The sequence below is a fragment of the Amblyomma americanum genome, chromosome 7 (genome assembly GCF_052857255.1).
Source record: "Amblyomma americanum isolate KBUSLIRL-KWMA chromosome 7, ASM5285725v1, whole genome shotgun sequence".
Taxonomy (NCBI): domain Eukaryota; kingdom Metazoa; phylum Arthropoda; class Arachnida; order Ixodida; family Ixodidae; genus Amblyomma; species Amblyomma americanum.
The window spans coordinates 15,192,922-15,208,244 of NC_135503.1; the positions used below are offsets into that span (position 1 = coordinate 15,192,922).

The following is a 15,323-nucleotide window of genomic DNA, read 5'->3' on the forward strand; positions in this document are numbered from 1 at the left end:
CCGCTGCTTGTAAAACGCCACGCTGGAGCTTCATCAGCGCTGACGACAGCGTTTCGTGACGTTGCCGGGCTCTGCACTCCCTGTGATGCTCGTCAGGTGCTCCCTCCATCGCGGGAGGCTGTCGTAAAACCATGCGATGTGCTGAGAAGGGCGTCCCACGCTAAGTATGTCATGGTTGAATTTTGGTTCTTCAACGTCTGGGCCAGGAAAGAAAACTTAGTAATATTAAAATTAGCCCACAAATAATGTTAATCAGCTGAAAAAATGGTCTAAGGAGTGGGTCTTATCTACGCAAACAAAAAATAAAAAAAGTTTAAAAATAGAAGCTCTGGTGCAAGCTTAAAAAATGAAGTGTAACAGTTACCAGAAATTCGGCTCAGAAACCGTTTTTCATGCCTTACAGCTGTACAAGCCTGCGAAGGCGTATTGCATTTTAGAATTTGTTCGGGTGAAAGACGGTAGTTGGTGTTAGATTTCTCGTTACGTATACAGAGCGACATAGACATATGGAATGAATATTTTTGCTTTCTGTATCAAGTATTGGCTGCCTCGACCCACCACATCACCGCTGTTTTGCATAGCAGTAGGTTTTTCTGTGCATGGCTCGCGGCTTCTGCGGCGCCTTTTGGTGTTCGTTCCAGGCAGAAGCGCCACGGATTGCAAGAAGCAAACACTCTTAAGCAGATGAAAGTGATCACCCCCTTACCTGTCTCGACCGCTGATGCTGCCGGAAAGTAGCGAGGCAATGCACTTTAACCAAAGCTGGCGTTGCGTGCGCCAGTTATCCTCCCGCATACACGCTGCAATGTTTCTTATAGCCACTTCAAATTAACGCGTACCAGGAAAATGCTATTCATGTTTTTGTGGTCATCGCTGCCTACAGGATTTTACTATGCACGGGATAAAACGGCTGAAACGCTAACGACGCCCAAGCTAACGACAAGCTGATGGAAGAAAGCAAGTTAATAGTCTCTAAGTAGCCATTAGCGTCAAGGAAGGTTACGCTTGACATTTTCTAATGATGCTACTAAGTTGCACGATGGAACGTTTAGTGCGAACATCACCAAACCGTTTTCATGTCTCCCACCCCATTTACGCCCAGACTGCAAAACAACGAATACAACAGACGTATGCGCATGCGTGCTCACTGGACGCAGAGTGTTCGTTGCTAACGTAAGGGACACTGAGCACTGCTTCATCCAATTTTTGCTTTTGATAAAGTAATTTTTTTCAGCTTTATTGGGCGTCGGCGCCGTACGGAAGCAAAATGCTGCTGTGAAATCTAGAGGTGCAAATAGAATAAATTTTTCCTGTCATTAGATTCAAACTCATGACGTTGCTGATGACGTCGAGATGGTTATTCACTCCATGACCGCTTATTTAAAGCGAACGTTGGTGTGATCTAGCCCCAAAGTTTCATATACAAAAAAAGAAATATTGACGTCATCAAAGCGTGGTTGTGAAAACCGCCGCCGACGCTTATACCGTGGTACCCGTATTTCGTTCTTTTTTGCTCTTTTCTAGGCTGTAAGAGTGCGTTTTCTAATGAAAGCCTCTTTCTGATAAAAACGCTCTAATTAATTGATATATGCCAACATGAATTTGTCCTCAGAGCCCTCGGCGCGTTAAAAGAAAGACACAGAAGAGAGAAATACACGGGAGAAACGCTGGACTCTCGAATGCGATGTTTACCGCAACCAGTGCTCTGCCATTTAAAAGCATGTGAGGCTGTAGGAAAAGAAACACACTGAACAAGAATGAAAGGAACAACCTAAGAAAGGTGCATATACCAATGCGTTGAATACTTCAAGGGGCTACACAGTAGATCCATACGTACAAATATTGTATTTTTCTCTTGGCGTGCAGCGTAGATAACAGACTCACGCAGATATCAACGTATTTGAGGATGCAGGAAGCTTCGTAAATTTTTTTATTTTTATGTGGCCTCATCTTTTTAGGTCGCGAAAAAAGATGCAGACTAAGGGCATATTTCACAGAACGTTCTTGCGGGCTAGTCGGTTCATTTTCGAGGAAGGTTAGAAATTTCGCAAAAAGAGGAGGACAGGAGGTAAAGGAACGAATACGACTCCACTTGGAGTAAATTTCACGACATTACAGTTATGTTGTGAAATCTATTTACGAACTTCAGTTGCGTTCACTAGGAGTTGGTAGAGAGAGTCTTGACCTCTTGGTGTCCTCTTGGAGCCCTAATACAATGGTGCAAGCCAATACAACCCGTGATATAGAGGCAAAAATGCTGGGAAGAACTGGGTATCCTCAGGAACTTGTAGCACAAGCTGTGGCGGAGAGCCTTTGTAGTAGATTGCAGCTTTACAGTCGGCTTGTAGGTAAGTACACGATAGTTCATCATTGCCGCTGGTGTTACTACTTCCTGAAATTACCAAAGCGTTTTGCATCCTTAAATCTGGCCGATAGTTGCGTGAGTTCCTGAACTAGGTTATTCCCAATGAAACTATCTCATTATATCTCTAGATGCGCAGCTGAGCCATGTAGTTTCTTGAAGGTGTGAGCACACTGATCAATTGGCGTTGGCTAAGTGGCCCGGTTGGTTCTGGTTCTGTGGGCCCTTTAACGCCACAGCTTAAAGGACCCGTTAAGCAGAAAATCCGCTGTCGCCGTTGTCGGCGTTGTGAGCGAATAATCACGACCATGGCTTTGGCAGGTGATCCCCAGAGAGCAACTTAAAATCTGTCCACCCGATAGTGGCCTGTCCACCGTATAGTGAGCAAACTGCCTCCCATGGCAGGTGGCAGTTGAATCAACGATTGTTCGCTCGGGAAGCGCAACCTTGGTCGCACAAGGACCACCGCTGGGACCACCTGACATGGTGGGACCATCCCTTAACCGCTGCACCACTGCGCCAAGAGAGGCAAGATGACTCTCACGGATTTATGAACGTAAAGTATAGACTGACCAATTCCGCATATATGGGCGTTAGCATACTAAAATTTATCGCGTCATACTCTTAAGGCAGAGCTTAAGTGTCTCCTCTAATTTTCTAACTTCCGTGCGTGAGCTTGTAATGAGCAGGCCCTTGCTACAATAAACTTTTAATTTCATAGTACAACTTCGGTCATGTGCGAATCCTTCCTTCTGTGTCGTCTGGTTATAATGCGCCGAAAATTGCCTGCTCTGCTCAATTATAACCGAACAGCCCCAATTTCTGTTCCGAATACACATCTATGCTCTTGCTTCTGCAGAAGTTCTCTATAGTATGCTATGAAAGGTTGCTCGCAAAACCTGAAGAGAAAACGAGGCTTCGCAAGTCCATTACTGCAAAGCAGCGCAGACCGAGCTACCCGCCTTGTTTCTGTTTATTATTTTTTCTATTCTGCACCAATAACTTCTTCGGTGAATTTTATTATGCTGTAATCATGCCCAGTCTTCTGACGCTCGGCGTGTTTCGTACAAAGGCTCTCGCGAGCTGCTACGCTTGCACCTCGGCGGGGCGGAAACAATCAGCACGCAAGCGAAGCCCTGTTTACGACGCCCTATCTTCCGCAACAGCGAGGCGAAGCTCACGGCCGGTCAGCTTTCTTGCGCGCTAATTCGACTCACAACGCGCGCTCCCGCCTCGGGACACGTCAGCTCCAGACGGCTGCTGCCTCGGGGGAAACGAGGGTTAGGAGTGGTCACGAGTTTCGCAATCGACTGCATGCGTGTACGCGATAACCTTAACCTTACAGGGATTGTCACCACCACTCGCCATGCACCCATAACCTTGTTGCCCAGGCAATAAATCCTTCTTAGGCTGGTAAGCGATAAAACAGCTGGAACGTGATTAAGGTGTGGGAGATGCAGGGAAGATTTCTTTGCTTAGACATAAAGCTGACGATTCCTCAAATCAGGTTCTGTGGCGGTGCCTCGGTGGTTGCGAGTTTCAGTTACTATGCCAGAACCCCGAGGCTAAGGTTTGCGCGTTCGATGCCGGTTGTGGCGGCTTCTTTTCGAACGGGAATGAGAAAGCGCCCGCGAACTTATATTTTCGTTCATGCGTTAGTAAATGAAAGCAGGTCGAAATGATTCCGGAGCTCGGCGTTGCCTCACGGCTCATAACCCGTTCTGTTATCTGGGAAGTAAAAATCTACCGAATATTCAACGGATTGATCTCGTAATCAAAGTACCTTGCTTTGTGTACTCTCAGGGTATCCTCTAATCAGGACTGAAGCCGCGATAACAATCAAGGCAAAATGAAGTTCAAATATTTTTTTCTGCTTTCGACAAAATAATTAAGATCTAAAGCTGCGACAGCGAGGATTGTGTGCTTGTTTTTAAGCCCCGAGGGGAATGTCAAACGAACCAAACAAAAGAAATTGTATTTGCAGAGAAATCAGTCGTCAGAAAGCCCTAAATATTTGAAGGAAACCTAAATCGACTCGCCTCCAAGTAGATGCTACTACCTTAATTTTTTTTTCTCCGATGTTTCATCCTGCTCTATATTGAATCTAATTCCAGAATGAAATGAGGGCTTTACGCTTTATTTGCATTGGGCCCTTATTTGCATTCGAGCTCTGTAGTTTACCTTCGCAATACTACGGGTCCTTTACAAAAAAGGATGTACTGAGAAGAGGAACTTCGCGATAGTAATTAAATGCCCCGTTGTTTTGTTTGTTCACTCTTCCAACGCTGGTTATTTATAATATGTGCGCATTCAGTACATTGAAAAATCAAGAACAGTGTTTTGAGCGTGTTTTAAAGGCTTCGATAATACCCCCTTCGCCACGCGCAGAATTTAGAGCAGTAGAAGACACAGCACGTGCATTTTTCACCAAATTAGCTCATGACTCCAGAAAGGCCACGTAGCCCTGGTTCGTTCTTTCAAAAAGTAAAACCTAACAGTAGGTTAAAGAACAAGCATTCTCTGTGGGCTCAAAACAGGGGCTTTGCATACATTGCCTGGCTTCTTTAGAAATATTGTTCAATATCTTTTGCAGCACTTAACTAATGTTAACGTAATCAATTTTTTTGACAGGCGACAGCTTCCGGCGGATAAAATTTTGAAGTACAGGTGCTGCGAAGGCCCGCATTAATGGAGGAAAAAGGATCCGGCTCCAACGCTAATGGCACCAGCGACAAAACAAGGTAAGAATCTCACATGTTAAGCAAAAGGAGCGTCTTCCACAATGACCGTTTGGATGAAAGCGGTCTATAAACATTTTTCCTTTACTTCTATCCGACTTAAATATCTTTTTCATCCGAGGTCTCCTCTTCCCTACTGATGTTGCTAGCTTGATTAAGGCAAAAAGGGCAGGTTAAGAGCGGCGTGTGGCTGAAATCCTCAGCTTTGTGTCCTTTGCTGCCTCTTTACACTGACCTACACAGTTACACAGAATGTTGCACAGAACGTTACACAGCGTTACACAGTGTTACACAGAATGTGACTTGAAGAGGCGTGTCACACTGTAAACCGTTTACCCTCTGAAGAACCGGATATCTGATAGGCAGGCTTTTTAACGCCTTTTCCGACGCCTCCGTGACACCAGTGATAACGACAGCTACTGCGAGCGTTATGTTTGTGTGTTTAGTTGACATACTAACGACACACAACTGTGCCTCCAGTGGTGATGGTTTCTTTTATATATATAGAATTTCACTACAGCGGAGAAATGGATGACATTATTATAACGCAAGTCCATCTAGTAAACTTGAACCTGATTCTTATTCTTATAAAAAATGTTGTGTAACGTTGTTTGAAGATAACACCGCTAACTTTCTTCTTCTCTCCCGTGCTACAAAGAAAGGAGTCAGTGGCGGAATTTCAGTTTCTATGGCAAAACGATAGCTGCTCTGACGCAACATGCGCCTCAATCAATCGAAAATAATTTAGAAAGCAATAAATAAAAACGATGGAACCGATGAGAAGAATACGAATACTTTGCAGCCCTTTTGCAGTAATCCGGATGCAACTGCTTTATTCTGAAGGCAAAAACCATTCCCAACAAGAAATCACAGTATTTAAGAGCACAGATGTCGCGAGACAGAAGCGTCTTGCTTTACGAGCCACGACTGCATAGCACAGTCAGCTGAGTCCGGTTCCTGCCTAACCGAGCAAACCCGAGCTTCGGCTCCGGGGCGAGGAACACGGCGACGACGCCGACAACGAAGCGGCGACACCGGCAGTTGGGACAGGTCAGGCGCGTCAGCCGGGCGTAATGGTCAGTCTCGCGCGCCGGCGACTCTTGTTTGCCCGGGACAAGGAAGAAAGGGAGTGGAGAGCAGGGCGTCGTTGCCTCGCTCCTGCGACGTCGTCTTCACATACGCTGCTGCCCTGGCCTCTCTTCCCGCCCTCCAGGTCAGCGCTGCCGGCTCGGACCCGCGGCGCGGCGTGCCAGGGGTTCGGACCAGTGTACATACGCGTTGCCCCACTGTTTACGCAGCAGGCAACGGCCTGGGGCAAACGAGAGCACGGCGAAGCAGCTCTGGCCTGCGCCAGAGATGGACGAGGCGCCGCCGTGCGGAGAGCAGATGCATGCGCGGTCTGTTCATAAACGTGACTGGAAGCTGCGCCAACAGCGTGATTCGCCGGCATGGCTCAGTGCGTGCGAGGAGTGTGCACTGGTTAGAAGGTACATTGCGACGGACGTGTATCTAGGGTTGCGAGTTGGCAGGGGCGGCGGAAATGGTCGGATCTCGGCTGATGAACCTGCCGTGACCCCAGTGATTTCAGTAAACAAACCCCCCATGTATGCGTACCTCCAAAAGTCATTCCTGTATGTTCGTTTCGAAACGTATCTACATTGCCGGCTTGCTTTTTGTTCACCCCTATTCATTATCGTCACTGTTGGTCATTACCGTCACCGCCCTCACCCTCATCATCATTAGAGCTGCCGCTGTTCTAAAGAAAGAAAGTAAATTATTATTATTTTTTTGCTTTAAGACGCTTGCCTCAAAGAATAACTTTTCGCGGAGACATGTTGCTTCCTGGTCATCGTCTCAGATTAAAGACTCTTTACAGCGGCCAGCTACATAAAAAAAAATTCTGCAGGATAAGCAGTTTCGGTGATGACTTAGAAACCTTTTCCTTGTCTCTTGCAATTATTGTCAGTGTCAGCGTTCGTGCGCTGATTTGTGTTTCTTTATGCTACGCCGTTCGCCTGTATATTTAACGACGTAGCGCAGTTCCGTGAATGGCAATACGCAAAATCAAGGTGGAAGACAGCATCCATGTAAGTAAAGAAATTAAACTTACGACGTTCCTCAGTATTGTTTACGACGTTCGAAAAATTCGCTTAAGGAAGCTGTGAGGAAAGGAAGCATAGCAACGAACAGCTCCTGCTGGCATTAAGATGCTTGCATGCGTGTGCCTTATACACAGATGAAGTATGCGTGGTTGCTATTAGTGATATCTCTGTCTCTACAGTTAAAAAAGCTATGGAAAGATGTGGCGCGTATTTTAAAAGGCAGAGCAGGACAGCGTGAATAAAGCACGAACATAGTCCTGCTTTTCTGTTTCGAATTTTTTTCCGTCATGCTAAGGCTCTCGCCGCTGATTCCTAACCCAGTGCTTGTTTTATTTCTAAATTTTTGCTTATATATATATTGACGACCAATTATTCTAGTCTTGTTTGTTCTCGGTCGAACTTGGGCTCATGCACTTGGAGGGACTCCGATAATGTACGTCCCAACAATTTCCTTTGTTTCCTTAGCTCAAAATGTTTGTTTCTTTTTGGCTAATTTATGCTCTTCTTCTTGAGAGCCCGGTCCGAACGCACAAGTTCACAACGTGGTCACGTATGTAGACTGCAAAATATAAGGTTTGAAACCCGTAACAAGGTCAAGAATGCTAGGAGTACGAGTGACTGTCAGATGTCGAAATACCTGCTCGAAGTCCAGCGGCCAATTCAATTGCTTCCAGCTTTTAAATCGTTTATATGGTCAAGAGACACCGCTGACGGCAAAGATACACAGAGTAGCACACTGAGATACGTCAGGCTATCGCAAGCAACAGAAAAAACAATTCGATTACGTTTCTTCCCTGTGTCCCCCACTCTTTCTCTGCCAATTTCCGCACAGAGAGGACATTGAACGCTGCTTGACTGCGGCCGTGCGTCGCGCTATAGACAGTGTTCTCGGAAAGCTCTTCCGGCAGGGGTCCCGGGGAGTCTACACAGCCGCCCGATGCCTTCTAAGATAGGCGCTTCACTGCGTGGACTTGTCGTTGACTCGAAATAAAACCTCCCCGGACAGCGCTTTCCTCCGCAATAAAACATTCCGTGACATCCGGAACTGCACTTCCATCATGGGCACTCGCCAAGCATGTGCTCCTATAGCTGACTCGCTCGGCAGACTGTGTTTATTGTTTCTTTATTTTTGGCCTCTTTTTGCGTTCGGCTGAACGGAATTGATCTGACCGAGAGAAAGAAGCCGAAGAACAAAATAACCAGTGGATTCCCTGGACAGCCGTTTTCAGAGCCTTTACAGCGCGTCGTTGGCGTGTGGACCGCACCCGGGCAGTATCCATACTGTTCAAAGGAAGAACGCGGAACTGATTTTCTTTGGTTGTGTTGTGAACTTCACGGAATTTTCTCAATATTTGTTCGTGGCAATAGCGTGGTGGGCTCTTACAGCCAGTTCACTTTGAAGAGTTTAAGGGGTTAGTATATTTTCGGTGAAGAGGTTAGTACATTTTTTGCACCCGTTCTTTGATGTGCTGCGCATTTCTTCGAGCCGCAGAGAAAAGGCATGTAGGTCGCTCCGCAGGTAACACAACAAACAAGTAGGCAATCATGTCTCTTCGGGTGGACGCAGTCGTAAATAACGGGAAGAACCAAGAAAAAGGTTAGAGCTCCGGCGCATTATTGAAGGTGCACCGTATACATCCTCTTCGGGCTTGAGCGTACAGTCTGTGTCACCATTGTGTAGAGCGCTGGAGCAGTCTGCACCACGCAGTCAATAGTGAAATTATAAAGCAGTCCTTGGCTTGCGGGCAAATTGCTTGCGGGAAAATTCCTTGCGCCCACCTTGAATGCAGGTTCATGTGGCTCTACTTCCTCGCAAACGTAGCCTTTAAAAGTTGGATGCTACGACGAGGTGTCGATTTCTGTGCAGGGACGGCACCGCTCGAGCGCTCAACACAAGGGTGACGCAGAGTACATATGCCGCCCTTTCAAACCCTTCAACAGGTCTACTGTGCCGCCTTTATATTTGTTCGTTTCCGCCCTCGTCTATAATATTGAATTCCGCATTCACTTTGGGTGTTCATTAATATGCGAATTTTCAGAGCTCTTTTCACCAGCGGGATCAGCGGCTCAGGTCTATTGTTTACACTCTGTTTATCGAGCTTGCACTATTGAGTACAAGCTCATGAAATGATATCAAATGGCGAAAAGTTTACCGCGTAAGGTACAGTTCTCGTCTACCTTTCGCCAGTAACCAATACATGACCATTGCTTTCTGGGAAGGGAAACACGAGACGCGGAAGAGTTACGCTTGAGAGCGTTTTTTCTACAATTTTACTAGAACCCCGCAGCGGAAAATCATGGGAGTGTCGAAGGAGTGTGGTGAAATGCACACACGTACAAGAGGCAGGTGTACTCACTATTCACACACTAATTACTATAGATATTTATCAGTCCTAAAAATAGAAAAGATAGGTTCTTAAGCTGTGCTAGATATATTTTTAAGGAAAGTCAATGATACTTTCAAGAAAAAGCTAGGCGTTGCCTTCAAGCGCCTTCGCAGTCATGAACCACACCTCACGTTGTTCTTAGTACACACATCAGGGACATTGCGGAGCTATGCCAGGTTATGGAGCACAGGTACTCTGGCTTCATTGCAGGAGATTTTTTTTTATACGTCATAAAAACGCGACGGCTCTTGCACTTGCACATACAACGGCTGTTCTTTGCAGAATTCAAGCTTCATCACTGCAGGTTTCAACGGGCATCGGCAATCCTCAGTATTGTGATGCATATCGGTGGCCGAGCTCGAACGTACAAAAAATAAATATAAATAAACAATTTCCGAAGCACAGGAGCACATGACATACGAAGAGGCCTCAAATATGTTCAGCTCTGCAAACAAGCGCAATAATCGGTGCAGAGGCGATCGTGGGTACCCCGCAGATGTCCCGCGGATGCCTGTCACCAGGAGTCACTCTCTGCCTAGTATCTCAGAAGCGCTGCTTTTTGGGCGAGCTGGTACTTCACACTTTGGAAGGAATTGCGCACACTCAAGAACGGACACGAAAGGGACACACACACGCGCTAACTTCAACTGCATTTTATTGTGATTGCCAGAAATATATATGATTTCACAATCAGAATGATCATTAAGACATGACTAATAGTAAACCTTCAATTCCACACGTGCCGAAAACCTAATGTGACTCTGTCATGTCTTTAATGGTTGCCGGATTTTGTACTCGCGCAGGAATTAGTTGATCAGAGAGGTTTTGGAGCTGAGGAAAATTCTTAGGTATTGGGGGGGGGGGGGGGGGGCTGGTTTTGTGGCTGCTCCATCGGTAGCTTTAATAAATAAACAAGTGAAATTCTTGGATAAGGAACTGATTTGACGGAGTCGCATTAGCTTTTCGACACGTGTAGCATTGAAGGGTTTCTATTTATCATATCTGAATGATCAACCTTATTGTGCAGGCGTATATATTTCGGGTAATCACGATAATATCTAGTTGAAGTTTTGGCCTTTGTGTGTCCTTTTTCTTGTTCTCTCTTCCGTTTGCGCAATTGTTTCCAAACATCTATCTCATATCTACGCCTTTAGCACTCATAAAAGCGCCCACAGTAACTCGAAGGTTCGAATCAGTGGTTTCTACGTGATACTCGACCATATCACTTCGCCATCGACGCGGCGATGGTTGCCATTTGATCTACTGTTCTGTATCTATAGTGAGATCACACTATAAGATACATGCATGCGGCTGCGTGCATCACTATCTCAAACTTGTAATTTCAGCCAAGCTTTGCAAGAACAATTGCTTGGTTAGCTTGACTCATGTTATAATATAATAATTTCATCGTTTCTTCGTTTGCTCTCAAACATTTGTGTTCTGTTGTATTTTTATTTGCGCACCTAGATCAAGGTGCGATTGTTATGTTCTACGCCCCTCCTGCTTGAGCCACATCGGCCTGCGGTATCTTGAAGTAATAAAATAATAATAAAGATAAATATCAACGCCGCATGCACTCACGTGTGGTACGAGTCGTCCGGCTTGTAGAGGTCGAAGTCGAGAAAAACGATCTGAGCCCTCTCGATGCCCTCACCGCTGAAGTGGTAGGTGCAGCGAGTATCCGCGGGGTATCCGTCGGGGTAGCCAGGACTCGAAAAGGTCCCGTTTCTCGACGCCGTGCTGCTGAACAGCTGGTCGCAACCTGAACCTGAAAGAGATGCCCATCAGTCACTGTGGTGTTTCCGGAAATAACAAAATTTGGTCAAAAACATCCTGTGCATCATCGCAGGTGTACAGCATCCCTATATTCGACAGCGCTTAAACATGGCCTTCATCTGAAGCCCACCTCATGAGTACAGCTTTAAGCTCACCTGAACAACAGAGACGCACCCGTATACTTACAAGCATGGGTGGAGAGTCGAGTACTGGATGGGTTCTTAGGGGACCTCCGTTAAGAGAGGCGCAACGATTAAATGTACCTACTGGACAACATTCTTTCACTGTGGTACTGAAATAAGGAATGCATACTGAATTCCATGTAGAAGGGTAATGCATGAATAGCCCAGAATAGACTGTAAACTACTTTCGCTTTATTTGCATTAGGGATAAGCAGGAGGCCGGCGCCAACAGCTTCGAAGGGTTTTCCAAGCACGATTCCCTTCCTAAGGGTCCAGCTTGGCCGCGGTTTCGAAGGCAGATTGCGACAGTCCATGTTCCTCGAAGATTAAGCAAAGCATCAGCTTCTTGGAGAGCTGGGTGTGAACGCATTCCACCTTTTCAGTTTGGAAAATAAATAGGATGGAGCCGTCTGACGACGGCAGCCTCTGGATAGAACGCTGCCTTGCGGAGAAGCAGGTTTGATAGAATTTCGCGAATCGTCTATTAGCAGCTGACCTGATATGTCAGAAAGATATTGGGAATCTCGCACCAGGTTTATTATCTCGGGCAGCATAACTTGCCTTGCAGAAACGTCGCCCCCAATTTGATAATATTTTCAAGAAACCCGGAGAAGCTGTGGTACAGTTCGTTTTTCAAAACATTTTATGGACGCAGTCAAGCATCGCGTCTGACCAGAATATACGAACGCATGCAATGAAACTTTTCGCGAACTTTTCGAGTAATCCAACTTCGAACTTTGCGACGAATATGAAAAGAAAGCAGAAAAAGAAAGCAAGTACTCTCAATCCATGTCACTGATGCATGAAATACTACTATGCGTCGTTTCATTTTGTCAGCCTGCGTGCAAGCAGCATCAGAGCTAAGTACAAAATCCTTGAAGGACTGGACAATACCTCTGTTGTAATAACAATATAGTCCCTAGCAGTCAGACGCTATTGTGTAGTGAAGCGTTCTTCAGACACTGTTGTCGGCTATCTTCATTGCTTTGGTATACCAAACACAAAGACACGCCTGAGTGTTTATTTTTGTGAGGTAGCAAATGCAATAAAAAAGTCCACTTCCTCTTACGTATAAAGCACCAAGTTAACGCTCAAATCGGGTTAAGTTGAGTACGTAATCATGTCGGTAAAAGGAAGCCGTCCTCTTCACTAAATCTTTTCCCAACGCTCAACTGATGCGCCGCGACCAGAAGTTGTGTTTGGACAGCGTATCGGAACAATGCTTCAAAGCACGCAAGCTGCATTACTTTGTACCGGCACAGACCCGGATGCATAGGCCAGGCAGAATGAGCTTTCTCTTTTGGCGAATGTTCAGCGAGCACGTTAGCACAGAGGCGAACCCTGCTTGTCTTTTCTCTTCTTTCTCTCTCGCTTCCTTACGGTATAGTTGACGTCCAGTGAAAGAAAGGCTGGCCCCCTTGCGCCATTAACGGGAAGCGCTGAATAGAGGCTCGATAATTAATTAATGAAGGCGCTCTATTCATAAAACAAAAGCTCGCCTCTCAATACCGCCCGATGAAAAATGAGCGCGAACTGTCAGCCGCCGGCAGCGACTCTTGTCTGGCGCTCGCGAGACACTTTCAACGACCGAGATCGACTTTTTTTTTTTGTCGAAAGCGCCGATCTGCAGCCAGCCCTGCATGAACTTGCACTTAGACACACGCTAGCGAACAGCTTTTGGGACCCATTCGAGCAAAAAGCCTCTGAGTAGAGCGCTGCCGGGAGTTTAACAGAGGTGGTTTGACTTCAAAGACGCTCTGTGCGAGTCGCTTTCAAGGCCCGGGTTCCGCGGAAACTTGCTATTCGTAAAGAAAATTCGAACGGATGCGGCAAGCGCTTGGGTCACGTCGGCTCTGCTGAAAGCGGCATTTACGAGCAAGCTGATATTAGGGCTCCATAAACCTATCTATTAGCACAATTTCACTTTTTTTCCTGTTCGTTTCCTCTCCTTTTTTTTGTTTCCACCCCTAGACACACTTTTCAACTTTCATCACCAATTTACACAAGCTTCGGCGTGGGCCGAAAATTAATGCGGTCATGCATCAAATTATGCAACAGCCGAAAAAGAGAGAGAAATGTGATTATGCGCAACACGATGTGACAGCTCCTTCTTGCGTTTTTTCTTTGTGAACGAAGATTGTTCTGCTGCATGAGAATCCGCAGTGCGCTGTCGTCATAATTGTTTTTGACTCCTCCACTGAGCTCCTTGTTCTAGCTTGCCCTCCATGTATTGTTTTTAAGTTTCCGGTTTTTTTTTTTATTTGTTTTTGTTTCAGCCCAAAGCAAATGTATGTTAACATGTTAATATCCTGTCTAGCGGTTGTGCTTCATTCAACGGGTCTGTTAAGGTTTTTAGAAATGCTTGCCAAACGGCATATTATTGCGCCATTTCTTCATTGGTGTAGTAATGCAGTTTATGCACTAACGAGTAGCCCGGTAACTAAGCCTGAATATGGATTCTTGCTACTGAGAACGATATCACGGGCTCTATCGCTTAACCGCGAGTGCACTCTCGGTGAAGGTAGCCTCCGGTGGTCCTGCTCAGGGTTGATTAGGTATTCAGCGGACGAGGCCTGGGCTCTGCAGCTGATGTATTTAGGCTTCTGCTGCTGATGATGAAGCATTGAGGATGCGTTTTGTTTTGCATCGTTCAATTTATTTTGATATTTTTGGTCTCTTGTACAAACGCAAGTGTTTGTAGTGAACCACCTATTCGCAGGAAAAAGCTGCAGCAAACATTTACTAGGTTAACGTTTACTGGGTTTACTGGGTCGACTTAGGATGCGTGCTTCGGTTGAGAGGTCTTACCGCGAGCGAAAAAAAGTAATACATTTGAGTTAAAGGAGCACCACAACATCAGACACAAAGGGTGGTTACTAGAGACATGGATGTGGCCTTCCGGTTCAAAATCGAACGGCATGAAAGTGACGTCATGCGCGTGCGCACAAGTCATTAGGGAGTAAACAATGATTAGAAGCGCCCCTCGGTATTGCTATCGATTGGAAAAGTTTCATATCGATCTTATGGCTCGTCATGAATCCTAGATCAACGAGGCGAAGAGGTCACTGACCAGACGGAGAGAGTACACTTTCACCACTAGCCGGCTGTACACCCAGATATGCGAGTGACGCTGAAGAATCGTGCTGCATTAAATGTCGAAAGCACATGATAGCAAGCAAAACATATACAAACATTTAAAGTAGAGATCCCATAATGGAAATAAATGAACTTCTGAAACCTCGCCGGTTGTAGTCATCGCGCCGGAGTTGGCGGTTATTACTATTTCATCATTCATAGCTCAGGCGTCTTTTCCTTTCTTTTTTACTCAAAACGCAATAAAATGCAAACCGCGTTCGGCGATGCATGGTTCCGTTTAAGCCATCTTTTTAGGCGCTCCGGAGGTCAATATAAACAGTGTAAAACTGGAAGATGTGGGGTAATATGTTATATGCTGTGCTCGGAATTTTTCGGTAAAACATATATTTAAGAACAACACCCGTTATTAGGAGAAATAAACCCGTGTACTGGAAAGTTTACACGCATCGGTATAAAGGATGCGCAATATGATGCGCCCAGCTACTTAGGCGCCTAATCACTTGGTGCTAAACCTTGCAGCCGTTTCGCAGGCGCTGCAGCACTTGTAAAAAATAATGCAGTTTTCCAACTATCTGAAGTACTTCGTGGGAAACACCAGTGAGCAAACTGAAAAAAAAAAACATCCAGCGGTGTTCCAGAACTCTCTGGCGTAAACACTGAAATATAGTGCTTTATTAAAA

At 45.8% G+C, this 15,323-nt stretch overlaps 1 protein-coding gene and 1 long non-coding RNA gene across 2 annotated transcripts in view; one reads left to right on the forward strand and one right to left on the reverse strand.

Moving 5' to 3' along the window:
• Positions 1 to 15,323, forward strand: part of LOC144098545 (uncharacterized) — a 312,011-nt gene that overhangs the window by 53,109 nt on the left and 243,579 nt on the right. The window contains exon 2 of the long non-coding RNA XR_013307200.1: positions 4,994 to 5,103. This is a non-coding gene — a long non-coding RNA (uncharacterized LOC144098545). The remainder of the gene's footprint in view (positions 1 to 4,993; positions 5,104 to 15,323) is intronic.
• LOC144098544 (suppressor of lurcher protein 1-like) overlaps positions 1 to 15,323 on the reverse strand; it is a 126,527-nt gene that overhangs the window by 25,035 nt on the left and 86,169 nt on the right. Inside the window, exon 9 of the mRNA XM_077631273.1 lies at positions 11,171 to 11,357. Coding sequence (XP_077487399.1) covers positions 11,171 to 11,357 — 187 coding nt within the window. The remainder of the gene's footprint in view (positions 1 to 11,170; positions 11,358 to 15,323) is intronic.